A 20,103-nucleotide genomic window follows, 5' to 3' on the forward strand; every position below is an offset into this window, starting at 1 on the left:
CACCTTGCCAGAATTGGATCTCAATTTACTTAGCTTAGTGTTCGATAAAGGCGACTGTTCGTCGGTTCAAGGCGTTGTTTACGGTTTTCGTGCATGTTGTTTTTCCTCCGCTTTGAAACCCAAACGATTGTGTTATCCCCCGTGGCTGTACCTTCGTTTTCTTGCTTAACAAAATATTATAGTCATTTTTGGTGATGGTTACATTGCCATATGTAGAGGAGGATCACTTTCCATCTCGTTTGACTACTGCGACTCCCGCCTATGTGAGGACCTTGCCCCTGTGCACGTGCCCACTCCCTGGCTTCTACAGTAGTCCAGCTTTTAAATGGCCTGTTCATCATGTTGGACTAGGGCCCTTTACTCAACTTGGGAAGTCAAGCCGTCAACTGAGGGTTGCATTTTCCCCCAACACGCTTGGTACTCGGGTCAACATTTCTGCGGATACACCTACACCTCTCCAGCTCTCTAATGACAACCCCTCTGACCGAAAACACTACAATTGTCGGCGAGGAAGTGATAGTCAACCCATGACGGATCTTCACTCACAGGATCGTCATCCTTCGCTGGATCTAACAACCGAGTGATCAAGGGATCGACAGATCGCCATACTTCACCAACTTCGACAAGACGCTGTTCTTGGATTGACATTTTCGCCTTCTCTACATTTTGATACCCGAGGGATCTCTACTTGACGTTACACATTGATGCATCGACACATGGACTATCATGTCGACAGTTCACCAGATCGTACCTCGGATCAACAGGACCGCCATCTTTCGTTGAAACATAGACGACCTAGGGACTGACAGATCACCTTAGTTCACCATTATCGACATACTTCACTATTATCGACAAGACCCTGATATTGGATGGACAGTCCGTCAGATCGTACGTGGGAGGATCGACAGTCTCGCCTCACCTACAGATCGATACCGAGGGATCTCTACTCTACCATACACATCGATACATCGATAAATCGATACATCGACACATCGTTCGATCAAATACAATAAAAGAAAAGGTTACTAATAACCCCATTTGCATCACATAACATTGTGTCACCAACACAGGACCCACAAACCTGGTCAATCAATGCTCTGACAATATCATGGGAGGACCTAAACACCTTGCGTTTCCCCCACCAACCTTGATACCAAGGATTCTACAAAGATCCTACACACGAGCTACCTACATCTGCTGTTGGTAGCGCCTTCTGACCGACAAGTAATTGGGTTCCAGAGATCGTCGAACTGGCAGGGATTCCACTGCTAAGACTTCCAAACTGGTCACATCTACCGCTACACATATACATGGAGTATATCAAGAGCAGTCTCATAAGAGGATTTCCTTAGCCCTTTGTCAATCTGTAACCAGGGTATTTTGGAAAAGGGTTTTTTAATATTTACTTAAAATGTAGTTTACTGAATTGAGCTTTTGGGTAAAATATGGATGCATATGAGAAAAGTGACCGTACAGGGTGAGGGCATAACCCCCAGGGCAAATGATTATTGATTTTGCTTCTCTTAAGTGATAGAGATAACTTTTCATTAGTACGATGAAATTAGTAGAATACGGTCTTGTAGTATAAGGGTCAGAAGGGATATGAATAGATGGAACAAAAGTTGTTAGTCCTGATGTGATCAAATATTTCGGCATGCTACTACGTGACTGGAATGTCTAAATAACAAGCTTCATTTGAATCACAATCTTTTCGGCACCTTCCAGTCTGACAGAGTATTGGGTTTACATCTAGGGTTGTTTTGAGTTGTGGGTAAGTTCAGTTGACCAATGATTTGACCATTAATTTAGGAAATTAGTTGAGTGTTTGGTTAGAAGAGCTTGATGGAAAGACTGCTTGAAATGGGAATTGGGGGTCATAGAGAAGTGAGCGTTATGACTCATTTCTCCTGATGTCAAATATGATTTCGGTGGGAGGAGTTAAAATTATCATCGATAGTATTTTGTTAGTTGTCCGAGAGTGGTGCGGGGAGTCGGGAGCATACAGCTGAACAGAACGGTTCACTGTGGTTTTGGGATCCCGAGTTAGAAAAGAAGTAGAGTTAACGTTCATCAGAAAAACCATCAGGCTCTTCAACCATCATCTAGGTATGTGTAGTATTTATATCAGGCAACAACAAGAACTAATCTGAGGACCATGTGTACATATTTATGATTAATTCTATCATAAATCAAAAGGACTGAAGCAAACCATCTGACTTGTGATTTTGAGAAAGCTACATCATCCCTAGAACCAAGGAGTAGTTGATAAGTAGAAGTGACCACAGGTAGAAGGGTAAAGTACCCGGAACCTAAGGTTACAAATCAATGAGAATCTAGGTTTTAACCAGTTTGCAAGATCCAGGGTTTTCTGCATGCAGCCAAGCTACTATACCACAAGTAGCAGATTACCTATGTCACTGGCTTCTTATGGTTCGACACTGGGCATTTACTCGGCAGCGATCAATTCTGTACCAACTACTCATTAATTGGATAAAACTTGCTATAGCTCCCGAACCAATAGATCTACACAGATCTTTCAGACTGCGAGTAATTCAGACGTTACCATGACTTCAGGTTCCAAGGTTTCCGATGTCGCTGACCTTCGGACATTGATTCACTCAAACCACCTTATGGACCTATCTTCCAGACTTGGTCCTCCCGCATGGGATCTCCCTGTATTCCTCCGTCACTTCTCCTGACTGACTATAAACCACTTGTAGATAAAACCTCGAACTTTACGTTCATGACGATCTTCCTGCTTGTGTTGGCTCATGCAGCTCATGTTAGAGGGACTCGTGCTTAGACGTCGGTTAAGTTCGGTTCCAGCGACATCAATAAGATAGTATTCAAGGACAACCGGATCATCTTTTCAGCCTCCACCACTCTCATTGATTGAGAGCTGAGGTCATGGAAGACATTTCGCTTTATCCAGCCTGAGCCTACAAGTTCTACTTGAAGGCATCTCAGACCATCCGTCGCTGTCGCAAGCATGTTTTCATCCACTTGTCGACGGTTGCAACTTCTGATGTATCTTGAACCACCATCTCCACTGGCTGCGTTCTACTATCGTTGGGGTCTACACCTTTGAGGGACTACCACCCCAGCTGCTTCCAATCCTCATGAGACGAGAGCAGTGACTTCCACCTTGGAGTTGCATAGTATTGCACACTTCAGCCATCATGGAGGGATGTTCTGGTGTTCTAATATGGTCTTTGCCTCCTACTCCTTTCGGATGTCTCAGTAGTTGATTGACGACCTGTGTGATAAACGGGTTTACACCAACAGAAGTCACCATCTGGTGCGGCCATTTGTTTAAATGGTGTCCCGATCTTCTACCTGCTCACCTCTGTCTTTGTGCATGTGATGTCTCAGTGGTTGATTGAAGACCTGTGTGATACACGGGTATCGTCAATCGTTCCTCTTCTCGTTCTTACCTTATTCAATCTCTACGTGAGTTTGATAGGTTGACGAAGCGATAAAAGTGATGCCAAGCTGGTCCACCTTACGTCCTTCGGAGCATATGTGTGAGGTCTGTCGTGTAGAACCTGCGCTGGGGACGGGGTGTTTGAAACAAAACACCTCCTCCTTTCTGGGGTGAGGTTAGGTCGTGACCAAGTAGGTGTCACCTGGCTCATGGTAACGCGGTCATCCTTGGAACGGCGTCCTGTGTCTAACCATGGAACACATGATTCCCCGATATCATGATGTATATCTCTTATTAGCACAAAGAGGGTTTTTTGAAGCAACCCTTACACAAGTTTATCACTAATCCTCGTAAAATCCTTTGAATTTTCCTGATTAGTTCCAGCTTCCTCGTGTACGTCTCACGGTTGAAGTCCTTACAGGCTAGGATATCTGCTCCCCACCATCCAACCGTGGGATAAATGCATAGTGTGCGATAGGATAAGTTTAAAAATTTGTAAATTTTCTAATAAATTGTATATTTATATACTTATCCTATCTCACACGCTAAATGCCCACCCAACCATCCGCACATCACAGTTACACCAGCCTGTACGCTCTAGATTGAGAATGAGGTGCTGGATATGTCAGGTGATCAGGTTGCTGGGGTCATGTCGCACGGGATTTTAGTGGTGCGTGAACCATGATCACAGTGATGTGTGGGATGTGTTTGGGTGTGTGATGTTTTTGAAGCTGGAAACTTTGTTCTAGGATGTTTCCACACCAAGATCAAAGAATTAGAGGAAATGCATAGTGTGAGATAGGATAAGTATATAAATATACAATTTATTAGAAAATTTACAATTTTTAACACCCAGTGAAGTCTCGTTAATCAGACAATCGAGCTTTATCTGACACTAATGATGTGGACTGATTAAATCAGTGCATTTTAGATAGGGTCCTGCCATATGAATTGGGGGCCAGTCAGCTCATTCTGTGCTTCCTGTACTGGCAGTTAAAAGCACTGGAGGTGCTGAAGGCCTAGGAGCAACCGAAGAAGCCCCCCATACATGGCGGCAAGCAGGGGAGGATGGTGGGAGAGCATTACGACATGACAATAGAATTGCCAAGGAAGACAAAACAAAATTTGGGGGAGTCAAATAGCCTCTAGGCATGACATCACCGGGAGCATGCGTAGCTGATAATATAATGTATTGTGGGATATGAAAATAGTAACATGATACACAATAGAAAAAAACATGGCTAATGATATGAATTCAAATGTTAGAAGTGAGGGTAGATAGATGTATGAAATAAGCATGTACATGCTAGTGAAAAGTATAACCAAGGTGAGGAAATAACAGAGTGTATAATAGACTGGATAAAGAAGTACACACATGACTAAGTAGGTAACAATAAATGGCGATATGGCTAGGCCTCATTTTGTCCCTGCACAAACTTATAAATTGCCATTATTTAGACCCATTAATCCAACTTCGACACACCTAAATTGCAACGAATCACTCATTAATCAGTCTCTTTAGTCCGACACAGTGACCAGCGTACTCCATGGACATCTGCCCACGAGTACACAGACCCATGTTTTGATGCCAGATGAGTCGGCTTGTGGCTGCATATTACAATGGCTGCAGAGAAATTTGGTTTTTCGAGGTTGCATGATTAACCTATTCAATAACAGGTTTATTTTGAAAGACGATTACAGAGCGTGATATTGCTTGAAATTTTTGAAGAGATCTAATTTTGAACATCATTGTGATTTGATTGTACCAGTGATAAATTTTTGGTTCTGTAAATGTCTTTCTTGAAATTGCCAATGCTGAGGAAGTTGTGCAGTATGTTTCTTCGTTTGATGAAATCATATTTTGTTCAAATCTTTAGAATTTTGTGTTTGCTTTACTCCTTAGTGATACGGGTGGCCCAGTGGTCTAAGGTGCAGCAATTCACTGTGCAGAGTTGCTTCACTTGAGTACACCAGACACCCAGTTCACCCTGATAAGTTTTCTCCGTTCATCCTGATTATTTTTAGAGGTATGTCGGCACCATACCCATGCTTGTGGGTTTCACAACTTCAGGCTTTCCTCCCTCCCACATTAAGCTGACTCGCTGTAACATAACTGGAATACTGTTCAAAGCCGTGTTAACCAAAGACACTCACTTTTACAGTGACCTTAAGGATTAACTATTTCAAATATTCTGGAGCTCTTAGTGATGAAACTTATAAATTTGTTGATGCCTTAAGTTTCTAATTGTGTTGATGTGGTAAGTTTAGAGAATATTACATTGAGATCATACTGCCTATTCAGATCAAGGGCTAGGGTTGCACATCTGGTATCTTTTTGGCTAAAGATTTCACAACATGATACGTCAGATCAATTTGAAGGCAACTGGAGAGTAATAGTGCTTTGGCGTAATTTGTATGTTTGGCTATGCAGTTTTGACATGTAACCCTGTGGCCCTCTACGTAGGCAGTCCAAACTTTGACCATTGTACTTGTATCTTGCCAAAGTACTTTTTATGTATTTCTGAAATAATGCATGAAAAGTTGTTTCAGGTACGGATTTGTGACATTTCACAATGAAAAAGATGCAAAGTCAAGCTTAGCCAAGGCGATAGAAATGACGATTGGAGGACATGTTATCAAAGTGGTATATGCGAACAAGAAAAAGGAGGTGGCTGCAATGAAGAGGAAAGTAGACAGAAGAGGCGACGATGGTTTGTTCAACTCAAAATTTTATTTACCATAGTATGCATAGGGGAAGTGTACTTCTTTTGGACTAAAACAAAAACTCTCAAAGAAGTCTGATTTTAGCTCACCTGGCCTGAAAGAACAAAAAAAGATACCAGTAAATGGCGAACGTAGTTCAATATATGTAGACAATTCTTCGCAACCAAAATTTGATATCCAAAAATGGCTAAGATAGCATAATGAATTATCTGTAGAGAAAATTCACAGAAGGTTTGGAAGCATTTCACCCAGTTCGTTCAGAACAGGAGGTTCATGTTTTGGAAACATGTTCCCCCAAAAAGGAAAATGCAGTGTGAAAATCCTGAATCCAATCTGACTCCAAAATTAAGCACTTAAAGCAGCAGACGCATGTTTGGTTTGACGGTAATTGGAACAGCACCCAATATTTTTCAGCTAACCAAATATGACACCGTATACGGCAACTAAAGACACCATAACAAATATTATTTTGCCTCAAAGTGAGATTGACCAATCAGGCAGCCAAACTACTAACCACATATAAGCCTGTATACTGTAAGTAAGAATCTAAGATGGTTGTTACTGACCTAATATGAGACGTATACCGTCAGTAACAGCCATTTTGGATTTTCCAACACCCACCTCACATATTTCACATGAAAATTCTGGTACAGAAATTTATTATTCGACACTGTTTTGTGTTTAAATATCATTAATTGTGATGTGTAAAGACATTATTTTTTTAAAGAAACCATGTTCGTGAATTTATTTATATAATTATGCAGAAAAAAAGCTCAACAGAGGTCACTGATTTACAAATAGAAACGTCACTGAATATAATATAGGATGACGTCACAAACAAGAAACGTGACGCCAATGACGTCACGTAGCAAAAGAATAGATAGCAACCCATTGTTAGGAAAAGCATACTGCTATGAAGTTACAGTGGCCTGCAGATCTCTGATAAGATGCATGCATTTTTATGATAATTCTATTCATTTTAGCTAAAATACTTACATAAACATTCTAAACTGATGTTTCAAATTCCCTCATAAACAAATTATTAATGCTTTTCTTTTTTCTCTTTACACCAACAGATATCTGCATTGCACAATGACTGTTATTATTTTATTTGTTATCTTTGTATACTTGTGCATGTGTACTGGTATTAGATTACACATGCATGACTTTTTGGCAGTCATTATCTGTTACTGAACTGCATGTTATGTCAGTATAGATTAGTAACATGAAAATGGACTCTAGTATTCTTTGAAGAACCAATCAATTCATTGTGGAATTTTTTTTATTTACTTACATAAGTTACTTTGATCAAAATAGATCCAAATTAAAATGATGAGATTAAATTAAGAAATCTAATTCATTTCAGTCAATCTGTCTAAATTCCAGTCTCATTTTTAAGGCAATATGTATTTTGACTGAAAATGTAAGTCAATAAATACTCTGCCTGAGTGAATCAGTCAATATACTGTATAAGTTTTATCTGTCATATGCAAAAAAAAATAACATGAATAAATGCATTTATCTACATGGAATGATGGTGGGACTCAGTTTGCATTTATGTCATCATCATGTAGCATCCCACAGATGACATCCTTACCTTGTCAGCTTGCTGAAGGGGTTAACCTCTTTGGTCATGTGGACAAGGCGTCCGACCTCGGATTAGAAGGTCTGTGGTTCGAATCCCATCATGGGACTCGGAAATTTTACGGCGGCTACATTGGCGCTGAGCACGTTCATATCAAATTTGAGCAAAATAAGCCTCAGTACCCTACTATGCGGCCCGAGACGTGCCTTCTGTTGTCGGGGGAGTATGTAGCAGGGCGTGGAGTCATCCCACAGATGACATCCTTACATTGTCAGCTTGCTGATGGGGTTAAACTCTTTGGTCATGTGGAAAAGGTGTCAGACCTCGAATCAGAAGGTATGTGGTTCGAATCCCATCATGGGACTCGAAAATTTTACGGCTGCTACTATCAGAGTATTTGATTATGAACTTTCTAAAATCATATTTGCTATATGATGATAATATCTAATAAATAGACTTAATACTGCAGGTGTCTTGAAGTACTGTTAAGTGAAAATCAGGATACATCCCTACAGCGTACAGTGTCTAAGTTGTATCTGAAAAAAACTTGTCAGCGTAATAATAGATATTATGTTAAAAAATCCATCCATCCATAGATATAGATATCTTGTGGGGTAGTCAGTATGATGTGTTGTTTGTTGGACAAATCTCTGTAATTATGTTTCCCCCAGAATGGAGGGAGACATATTGTTTTTGGCACGGTTCCCGTCGGCGTCGGCGTCGGCGTTCCCACCGTTTCCGGACCATAACTCAGAAACCGTTTAATATTTTTTCGCGAAACTTTGTATACACATTAACCCAGCACTGAAGTGGTGCCTTTTGCTATTTAGAGATTTTTGACATTTTTATTTTTTCTTGTTTCCATGGAGATAAGTTGAACATAGACTCTGAATGGGGGTAAGCTTGGTTTCCAGACAGTAACTCGGAAACCGTTTAATATTTTTTCGCGAAACTTTGTATACACATGAACCCAGCACTGAAGTGGTGCCTTTTGCTATTTAGAGATTTTTGACATTTTTATTTTTCTCGTTTCCATGGAGATAAGTTGAACATAGACTCTGAATGGGGGTAAGCTTTGTTTCCTGACCATAACTCAGAAACCGTTTAATATTTTTTCGCGAAACTTTGTATACACATTAACCAAGCACTGAAGTGGTGCCCATTAGTTGTTTGAAATTTCTAGGAGTTCTATTTTTGTCTCTGTTATTTAGTAATGGAGGGTGGGAATGAAGAGATGGGGTTTAACGTGAAGTAAACGAATGAATGGGGGTTAGTGGAGTGGGGGAAGACATATGTTTTTACGAGTAAATACGAGACATAATTGTTTTTTTCAAATGTTAAGGGCTTACACAGTTTCGGGTCAATACCTGGTGTGACCACCATTAGCATTGATCACTTCCACACATCTCCTGTACACTGAGTGGATCAGACGATTTGTGAAGGCCCAAGGGATCCTCCTTTACACATCCAGAGCAGCTGTGCGTAGATCATTGGCAGTTGTAGGGACAGGGCGCACATTGTGCAGACGCCTTTGAACCTCCTCCCACAAGTGTTCGATGGGGTTCAGATCAGGGTTGAGGGCTGGCCACAGTAGAACACTGATGTTGTGTTGTTGCAGAAAGGCCATGGTAGCTCTGGCAACATGGGGACGAGCGTTGTCCTGCTGGAAAATGTGTTGTTGATGTTGTGCAAAAAATGGAACAACGTGGGGTCTGATCGCTTGGTCGATATACCGCTGAGCAGTGACGCCGTATCCCTGACCTTGACCATTATTCAGAAAGCACATGGGTCCAAGTCTCGCATTAAGTCCAATCCCTGCCCATATCATGACGCTAGGTCCACCCCATGGATCCCTTTCCACACTGTTTCTGTCAGCGAAACGATCACCTCGACGACGCCAAATTCTGACTTTTTCGTCTGCATGGGAGACACAAAAGCGACTTTCATCAGAGAAGATGACATGCCTCCACTCACGATGACACCAATTTCGATTACCCTGTGCCCACTGAAGGCGTGCATGTCGATGCTGTGGTTGGAGAACAGGACAATGTGCTGGTCGGCGACATCTGAGGTTGTTGGAACGGAGGCGTCGGATCACAGTGTCCCGGCTAATGTGTCGATTATGTGTTCATATGGTCTGTCGAGTACTTTCACTTGCAGTTAGGAACGGTGTTGACGGGTAATCTGTCGATCTTGTCGAGGTGTGATGACCCTAGGACGACTGCTCCGAGGAAGGTCATCTGTGGTCTGTGTAGCTTTGTATCGATGCAGGAGACAGTAAATTGTGGTTAGGTTAACATTGAAATGACGGGCAACATCTTGGACAGACTCTCCAGCTTCCATACGTCTGATAGCCTGGTTTCTCTGAATTTGAGTTAAGCGTGGCATTGTTGACCAAGGAGTGGTAAGTCCAAGAATCGGCCACAGTTTTATACCCACTACAGTTCGTGACAGTTCGTTTTTCGATTTTGTGAGAAATGGGTGCATGATACCCACATATTTATTGAAATGGTGCGTTTTGGCGATTCGTTTTTATGTTGTGTTTTTACTTGGGGCTTCCAAAATGCAACCAAAAATATTGATAACACCATCAGGCTTCACTACATGCTAAAACTCGTATCATTTTATGTTTCCATGTTTGTTACCTATTTGCTTAAAACCACTTGCGTTTCTTTTGCGTGTGAGTATATAATGACTGGTATGTTTATTGCAACTGAGTAACTGATTGCTGGATAGATGCATGGTAGATTTTCATTTGGCATATTTCTAAAAAATAATATCAGAATAAGAAAAATTAAAATCAGATGTGACAGGACGTTTTTATGTAAAAGAAACATTTATAATTTGAAGTTTTATTCTGAGCATTATTTCTTAGGATGAGAACTAACTATAGATAAGTGGTAAAGACCTGTCAAAGATGTCTGTGTGCTGCAAATGTAGGCATATCTCCAATTTTATTACATTGAAGTCTATGATAGTAGGAGAAGCATTTGTTAAGATTTGAATGCTGCAGTATTTGAGGACTTGTGGGAAATAACACAAAGGCTGATAAATAAAATGAGTTTGCAAATTTCTCATCGATACGATATGTTAGCCCAGACTGACAGAATGCCTTGCTGTTTTCTGATGGAAAAAATACTGTGGCAGTATTCCATCGTGACAATTTGTCTTTTAGTTGAAAACTCAACAAATCTTGATATTCTAAACTAATAATCACTACAAAATATGTGCTAGTGAAAAATATTCAGTTGTAAACGACCATTTTTTAAATGAAGGTGCAACAGTGTAACGCTTTAGCTTTGCTCCGTCTCTACATGTTACTAGTTGTTGCAGCATGCATTGATCCAGGAACCAGACCGGAAGCGACAGCTTGGACCGTTTTTTTACATCATTTCAAAAGGAGAATTATTGCCCTTTGGAATAAAAAGATCGCCCATTAGGCGACATTTTTTTTATTTGTTGGTTTACGGATGCGCCGCTCTTTCAAAGTCCAAATGTTAAAAAAAAATGAAAATGAAAATTACCCTTTTTTTTTATTACCGCTGATCTTTTCGACAAAAAGTTCAAACAAAAAAAGATTTCTTTTCCTCGTCGAGCGTAAAGCAAAGGGAAGTCACTCTGATATTTCTTGTTGGGATCCTTCTTTATACCATCAAAGCTTGTCAACGCAAAGCGCAGTGGTGACCAGTTTAACTATTTCAACACTGTTGGCCGTTCAAAGCCACAAGTCACACCGCACGGTAAACCGTCCAAGCCACGTCAAAATAGTTTATAATTATATTAACCTACTTGTAATATCATTCATTTATTAAATCTATCACATTTCACAATGTCTGAAATACCTATTCCATTTGATTTTATCATTTTTTTATCTATAGATTAAAAATATATTCACTTGACACTATTTCCCGCAATGTTATTGAAAATAATATTCTCGGACACACTTCGACAATGGGTCCTCACGGGCTGAAACGTCTTTATTTACAAAGTAATAAAATCATCAAAAATGTATCTATAAAAGTTGCCAAACTGACATCTTAGTTATTATTTCCAACTTTTCGTGCGATCGCATATCGTAAGTCAAATGACATCTCGGCTTTCGTCGCCTGGATTTCTCGGCTCGGACACGATGTCTTAATGCCAAGATATATATGCATTAGAAATCTTTGTCACAGCTCGTAACCTAGCTCTATGCATCCATAAAGTTCCATATTTTTAATATAGATCGCGATTTCATGCTAAAACGTTCAGAATAACATGATTTAACCCAAACCTTTCGCCAAAGTCTGAAAATTATCTTTGCTGTAATTTGATTAGCTGCCTTAGGTCACGTGCTTAAATTTGACTAATAACGAACCTTGTAGCAGATTTTGTCGGTGAAACAATATAAGTTTTTTTAATGTATACTGACATGGCAGGACGTATGTGTTATTCATACGAAGCTTTGAAAACCGAGGTACTTCCTCATGTTAGTGAGCGGACAGCCACTATCATCGGGAAATGGGTGATGACAGATATTATTTGTAATTCTTTTTAAAATAATGTTCAACGTAAACAAATGAAAATTAAAAAGAAATAGGTAAGTGGATTTTATGAATTCTTATATTTGCCGAAAAAATCGTTAGATTTGCGCTAAATTTGGACGTAATGAATGTTTTAGCTTACATTATTATTTATTTAAAACGAACTTTATTTAGTTCATGAATTATTTAAATAATGAAATACACATAACTTTCATATTTATAAGCAATAGGATTAATTAGACCTTTCAAATAGTGTATGGCCAAACATGTAGTAGCAAAGATGTTAATTTCAGCAGATAATTCATTGATAAATGTTGGTTTCATTTATCACACAACAGTCTCTGGGAACTTGGTGTCACAGCAGTAATCTTCTGGTTTGCTGGTGTTGAAAGAGATAAACGTTGCCCATGCATTTGCTGCCAAAATAGCAGCGTCTTTCATGCATTTCCACCCATGACATGAATATTGTTATGTTGTCATCCCTGCACAAGCTGAGTGCAAGGGATATAATAAAATGTTCTTGAAAAATTGAGTTATTTTACTTTTATTACGCCAGGATATTTTTTTTCATACCTACCTAACTTTATAGGACAAAATTCAGGTAAAAAAAATGTGAGAGGCTTTTTTTTTTTTTTTTTTAATTGGCCTGCCTCACTTTTGAAATGAGTTTGAAATCCGTAAACCAAGAAATAAAAAAAGTGTCGCCTTATCTTTCTTCTTCATTTGGCCTATGGCCTTGGGATTTTTGTAGTATCTGGTACTCATTTGTCAACATACACGTAAAACACTTGGAACAGAATCAAACCACTGGTTAGTAAGTTATCTCTGGTATAAAAATAATGAAAACCAAATAAGGACAAATCAATCAGAATGAAATTGAATATAACCTTAAGCAAAAAAAAAGATCCAAAAAACGGCTGAGGTAGTTGGGTAGTTAAGTATGGAGACAATTGTTAAAAAGTTTATAAGCATTTCATCCAGTAGGTACAGAGGACTATGATATTGAAGAGCTGTACCCCCCCAAAAAGAAAGTAAGGTGAACTCTAAAAATCTTTGGCATCAAAACTACATGCAAACTTTTCATATTTTCTATAAAGAACAAATTTTTGATATAAAAGTTATGAGACATAATCCATCTGAATTATTATCTAATATGGCCAATGTTTTAGTCTGTTTTCAGTCGTACAAATGGGTATCTCATACCTCTAGTCGCACGTTAAAAGGAAGCCAGAAGCTGGAATGTAGATAATAAACTTGTTTCCGTCCGGTTGCGCACGCACCTCCCTATGACATGTCACAAATCTCTCAGCGCGCCTCTGAGCTGGTCGCTCGAGAAGGACTTTCGCGATAGACTCCTAGTTTGTATTCTACTAGTACTTATCGTTTGTCTACAGTTGTTGTTCTAATACAGTAATGATAATATGTCTTACCTGTAGACTCCTGGGATGTAATCCTTGGTAATCCATTGTTTGTGTTCAACACGTGTTTCACTGTTTGACTCGATTATACACGTGGCAACATGTTGGGCTTTTCTGCCTCGTGTCAAAGTATACTGTCTACAGTAGATCCTCACAAGTATTGTCCTTCCTGCATGATTAAGGACGGATTTTCAACGTGTTCGTGGGATAAACATTGTAAAGTATGTGATCACTTTAATAAACTTTAATTGGTATCTTCATGTGTTGGCAAAGCGGGCTACTGACCAGCGCTACAAGCAGAGTAGGTCAGTGGGTGGATCCCTGGACTCTGCAGCCTCTACATCTGGCCCTGGGGGTGGCGTGTCGGCCACACCCAAGAAATCAGTTGACAACGACCCGCCCCAGTCAACTTATGTTTTCGACAAGACACGTGCCCGAATGTCTGCTGATGATACTTCCCGCACAACTTATCTTCGTCAATCGGTTGATCGAGAGCTTCACTCAGCCACCCCCGTTACGACGGGACCGGCTCGTGACGAGGACCATGAGGGGACTACGGTCCCCAGTCGGTCCATCTCTCGTCCTACCAACGATGATGGGTTGACAGTGAACACGGATCCCACTCTACAAGTCGTTCCCGCCCCGGGACGACAGGTCTAGTGCCTTGTCGAGAGACAGTAAACGACACAAGGACGTTCATTGCCTTCAGTGTCATCGGGAGTTCGATTCGGACGATAACTACTTCTACAGTTAGGTATCGTAGCCCTCGTCTCCACGGGGACGTGCGACGCTCTCAAAGGGAGTTTTGGGGAAATCAGCGTTGTAGAGATAATGATCGATCGTCACCGTAGTCTCATTTTCATATCGACCCGGCTTTGATAGGCCAGATCACAGCGGCGGTACTCGCCTTGACGGCGTTGACCGAGAAGGGTTCGACTACGTCGGAGGTCCATGGACCATCGTCCTGTACACCGGTTCCTTCATCTACGCCTACACAATCGACGTCGATGATGGATTGTGACGACAGCATCGTAGAGATAATCACCGATCAACACCCTCATCTCACTTTCATATTGACCCGGCCCAGATCACGACGGCGGTACTCGCCTCGACGGCGTCGACCAAGAAGAATTTCGACTACGTCGGAGGTCCATGGACCATCGACCAGTACACCAGTACCTTCATCTACATCTACACAATCGACGTCAACGATGGATTGTGACGACAGCCTGGCTATGGCTTGGCTATCTCACTTTTCTGCCCGAGTTATCAAAAGATGATGACAAACCGATGTGTGCTGGCTTTAAGGTTGGAGATACGCCGCAGTCTCTTCAGTCTTCTCCTCCCGATGTCTTCAGAGCCATGGCTCACGATATGGACCAGAACTTGCCTCTGCTCTGCCGGGGCAGAGTTTCAGCAAACCACCTGTTCGATCGCGTTACCCGATCTATGGCATGCCGTTTTCGTCACCCATGAGTAGGGACTTGGATTGGGGGCTACTCTTCAAGAAACCAGCGCCTTCCAAGATTCTTGTAGTAGACAGGCATCGGGGATCCATGGACACTGCTGTTCGTCACCAGCTACAACCGCTTGCTATGCTGTCAATGCTGTCCCCGCCATCACCGTCATCGGAGTCCACTACCTTTAGACGAGCTACCGGTAGGGGGAAGACTTCATCACACGGATCATGAAGACGGTCGTAGAATGGCTCCATCGGCAGGCGATCTGGGTCGCCTTCTACCTAGACGAGCCGTCTCCTACGGGCGACAGCTCACTAAAATACTGGAATTGCAGAAAGTTCTACATGCCTTCATGGTTGAAGATGAGTACCATTAATTCCGACTGCCGGCCTGGGACCTAGATATCGTTCTGCGCTACCTGTCTAGTTCGACTTACGAGCCTCTCGATCAGGTCGCGTTCGACATTGTCTCAGAAAAGCCCAGTTCGTGCGCTTCGTATTTACCTGCAGCTATCTGAACAGCGACGACAACATTTTCGACGGCTGTTCATGCTGCTCTCAACCAATGCAAAGAAAGAGATTACACGTTGTATTCTCTCTCCTTTTGGTAAAGAGCGGTCATTATCAGAGCTTACGAGGCGCAAGGACTCGCACCTCCCACCTCCTCTCATCTGCACGAAGTTTCGAGCCATAGCTTCAACATGAGCACACAGTTTGGTCCACTCGTAGTGGCACAACCGATCTCCCAGAAAAGACAGTGAATTTGTGCTTTATTCACTTTGGACTTTTTGCTCGACACTTCGTTCCAGATAACAGGTTACAATAAAAACTGTTGGTGAATTCACGCATTCTTATTGTTTTTGTTGCATGCAGTACTTCGGGGGGGCACGGGTGGCCCAGTCGTCTAAGGCGCCGCGATTCGCTGTGCAGAGTTGCGTCCCTTGGACACGCCAGAAACCTATGATTGTGGGTTCGAATCCCGGTTCGCCCCGATTATGTTTCTAGGTACGTCAGCACCATACCCGTGCTCGTGAGACCTGCATCACTTCGGGCTTTCCTCCTACATTAAGCTGACACGCCATGATATGACTGGAATAATGTTAAAAGCGGCGTAAAAGCGGCGTTAAACCGAACTCACTCACTCACTCACTCACTCAGTACTTCGGCTGTTTTATTATGGTTATTCGGTGTATGCATTGTCTTCCCATACTTTATAGTACTGCTCGTATTTTTTAGTTACTGCGAGTTGCTCTGTAACTAAATTATGCGCCGACCACACTTCGATCGCAATTCAACTGACGTGTGCAGTTGTCTTGTCGCCTTGAAAATTAGTTGTGTGTCAGAGAGCATTAACCATGCTATTTTTCGTTATCTTGGATACGACGAGTCGTTCTGTAACTACTTTATAAGCCGACCACACTTCGATCGAAATTCAACTGACGTGCAGTTGTCCTGTCGCATAGATAATTAGTTGTGTGTCGAAGAGCATTAACCATGCTATTTTTAGTTACCTTGGATACGACGAGTTGTTCTGAAACTAAATTATATGCCATCCACCATTCGATCGCTATTCAACTGTCGTGTGCAGTTGTCCTGTCGCATCGATAGTTACTTGTGGGTCGAAGAGCATTAAACATGCTGTTTTAGTTACCTTGTGTACTTCGAGTTGCTCTGTAACTAAACTATACGTCGACCACTTCGATCGCAGTTCAACTAAGCGTGCAGTTGTCCTGTCGCATGGATAATTAGTTGTGTGTCGATGAGCATTAACCATGCTGTTGGTGAATGTACGCATTCTTATGTTTTTTGTTGCATGCAGTACTTCGGCTGTTTTATTATGGTTATTCGTTGTATGCATCGTCTTCCGATACTTTATAGTACTGCTCGTATTTTTTAGTTACCTTGTATACTGCGAGTTGCTCTGTAACTAAATCATGCTGTGCGTTCGTGATAAACAATTTGTCTCGTCCATGCATCTGGTCAAATGTTCTATTGTCACTACAGGGGTGAGGAACTTGGTACATTCGACGTGAAAGAGGTCACTTCCTGATTACTTTACCGACCCTCCTTCCAGTGTTCCGTCGAATTCTACCCATTTGTACGACTGAAAACAGACTAAAACATGGGGTTTTCAGATTAAAAAAGATGTTTTATTGGTCTGTTTTCAGTCGTACGTTCCCACCCAGCCATCCACACTGGGAAGTAATCCAGTCCAGACCTGCTTGGTGGCTTATTCTTCGAGATTTGTGATATGTCATAGGGAGGTGCGTGCGCAACCGGACGGAAACAAGTTTATTGTTTACATTCCGGCTTCTGGCTTCCTTTCTAACGTGCGACTAGAGGTATGAGATACCCATTTGTACGACTGAAAACAGACCAATTAAACATCGTTTTTAATCTGAAAAACCCATATTCCGACGTTTGGTATGGACTATCCAAAATTCATCATGGAAGCCACTTTGAAAACCTATTTATGGCAATTACTTAGCCATTTTTGTTCGAAATGTAATTACATTCGGTAATATGCGTTTCTCTTCCTTTCTTTCTAAGTCGAAACATGCCTAAACAAAGGTTTCCAGCTTTTTAAAAGCAATTCACCCAAACACACCTCGCTTAACCTCCCAGCAATCTGGGTGATGTATGCTTTCCCTGCTGGTTGACCCGCACCTGCTGTACACATCCCACGTCAACTCATCCTCTTTGCATCGTGAACAGGATAGGCACAATAGGTATAAGTACAGAGAAAACTCCTATAAACTGAAAACAACTCCAGTGAAAAATTAAAACAGATCAGCGAAACTATCTACATCATCAGGAATTGAGGTTTCGTCAAAACCCCTTGCTTCCCGTATTATCTTGCGATGATGATGGTGTTTCCGATAGTTTCTTAACAGAAGACGTTTCTGTCATGACCACTCCGCCTAGTTCGAACATTCTACCTTCGTCAGCTTTGGCAAACGAGCCTACGGGCTTGGATGTATGCAAGGTGCTATCAGTGAATGGTGATTCGACCGAACTTGTTTTTTCTTCACAGTCAGCTGCAACCTCTCTCACTGTTACCTACCCGAGATCATATTGTTTCATCATCAGTGTCTTCGGTCACTGAGAATAGCAAGCTAAGACTGACTTTGATCAAACCCTCAACAGTCACTTCTGGTCCCTCTCCGTCTACTGATTGAAATTCCTGATTCGTCGCTCTCCTGGATAAGATCATCGAACAGATTCGTTGGACTAGTCTTGTGATCAAGATTCGTGTTGATCTAACTCTCGATAGTATTCTCATGATGATCGTTGATCCCTGATGTGGATTGAGCTTTGACTTCTCGGCATTTGACAGAGAAATTGGCTTCCACAGTTACATGTCAGCTCTAATTTGAGGATAGGCGCTCTCAAGATGGGGATCGTCAGTCTAAGGTTTGTCGATCACCGGATCGGTGAACAGGGATTAGAATCTTCCGCGGATCCGTGAATTTTAGTAACAACAAATTTGTTAAAATCTGATAGCTTCCCCCATAAACACCTCCAAATTAGGGACCACCCTCCATTGCAAAGAAGTTTCAGCTAAAAAGGAAAATATCCATTCTCATCCCTGGGTGAATCTCTCAGACTCAACACATTTCTAACATATTTCCTTCCCCGATCAACATACTTTGAAGGTCCGTCGAACATCCCATGATCGGAACTCCTCTGAGAAACAGCATGCTTCTGAAGAAGCCTGCGTTCAAGTTGCAATTACTCTTATTCAAGACAAGGTGACGGCCATCCTGGATCTTCCTGCCCTGGATTAATTACCATTCTTGGGCAAGAGGGTATCCCTCAACACTGCTCCTGGGATGATCATTTTAAGAATTGTCTTTATCAACTACCATGGCCAACACCTTCCCTTTATTGCGGGGCGCATCCAGGACATTGTGCATGAAGTCCAGCATGACCTATCTCTTTCTGTAACTGTAGATCTACTCCGTTTACAGAGAAACCTACTTGAAGAGCAGGAAAGAGTGCAAGCCACTGACTCTGACAGCCAAACCTTTGAGAAATTCTGAGTTACAGATCCAGCTCCTTTCGTGCCTGGGGACATGGTCACCAAGGGCAACGAGGTGGAAAGTCATGCTTAAGTACTGTTTCTTTCTCTAGACTTAAAAGTAGAGCAGAATCTTCCAGATTGGGAGATACAGCCTCGAAATGACTTGTCTCTTCATCGGAATGGATGGACTCTTCTACCTCCAGTCGTTCGGGTGGTTCCATCACCTGTCGAGGGACGATTAAGTATACTGAACAACAACAGTTTCTGTGACATTGAATGAGATTTTGTGCAAAGTTATGTTTTTTACCAAATCTGAAACAATTTCAGTTTGCAACAGATAAAAGACTCTTGTAAGTGTTCAAATGGTTTAGTTTGCCATACTGACTTCAGTAAATGTCAATTTACAAATCAATAGCATGTGTGGCCACCTCAGGTTGCAATGCAGGCAACACATCTTCATCTCATGGAATGGACCAGACGTCGCACAAAGTCCTGTGGGATACCTGTCCATATCTGCTGGAGCATGTTTCGAAGTTCCTGGAGTGTCTGTGGAACACGTGGTGCGATCCATCTCATCCCACATGTACTTGATTGGTGAGAGATCAGGGGAGCGAGCCGGCCAGGGATGACATTCACGTTGTTTTGTGAAGCCGGGTGTTGTCATGTTGAAAGACAATGCCTGGGCCATGACAACGCAAAAACGGTAGAACAACAGGGTGATGATCTCGTCGCGGTAGCGCTGTCCATTGAGATTTCCCTCTACTACTATCAAACGGGTCCTCTGTCTTGCTGTAATCCTACCCCATACCATAACGCTGCCGCCCCGAACCGATCATCTTCCATGACACAATGATTGACATAAGGTTCACCTCGACGTCGGTACACTCGAATCCGTCCATCGCTGTGGCTGAGGTGAAAACAAGACTCGTCAATGAATAGAACTTGT

At 41.8% G+C, this 20,103-nt stretch overlaps 1 protein-coding gene across 3 annotated transcripts in view; it reads left to right on the forward strand.

The window, feature by feature from the left end:
• The window catches only part of LOC139469159 (nucleolin-like), a 374,233-nt gene that overhangs the window by 333,144 nt on the left and 20,986 nt on the right, over positions 1-20,103 (forward strand). For 2 of the 3 annotated variants that reach the window (XM_071251294.1, XM_071251292.1), the window contains one exon: positions 5,966-6,135. In XM_071251294.1, the coding sequence (XP_071107395.1) occupies positions 5,966-6,135 (170 nt within the window). The remainder of the gene's footprint in view (positions 1-5,965; positions 6,136-20,103) is intronic. The other variant, XM_071251293.1, reaches the window with a different exon arrangement.

The sequence above is a fragment of the Haliotis cracherodii genome, unplaced genomic scaffold, assembly GCF_022045235.1.
Source record: "Haliotis cracherodii isolate W230 unplaced genomic scaffold, xgHalCrac1.p SCAF_2, whole genome shotgun sequence".
Classification (NCBI taxonomy): Eukaryota; Metazoa; Mollusca; class Gastropoda; order Lepetellida; family Haliotidae; genus Haliotis; species Haliotis cracherodii.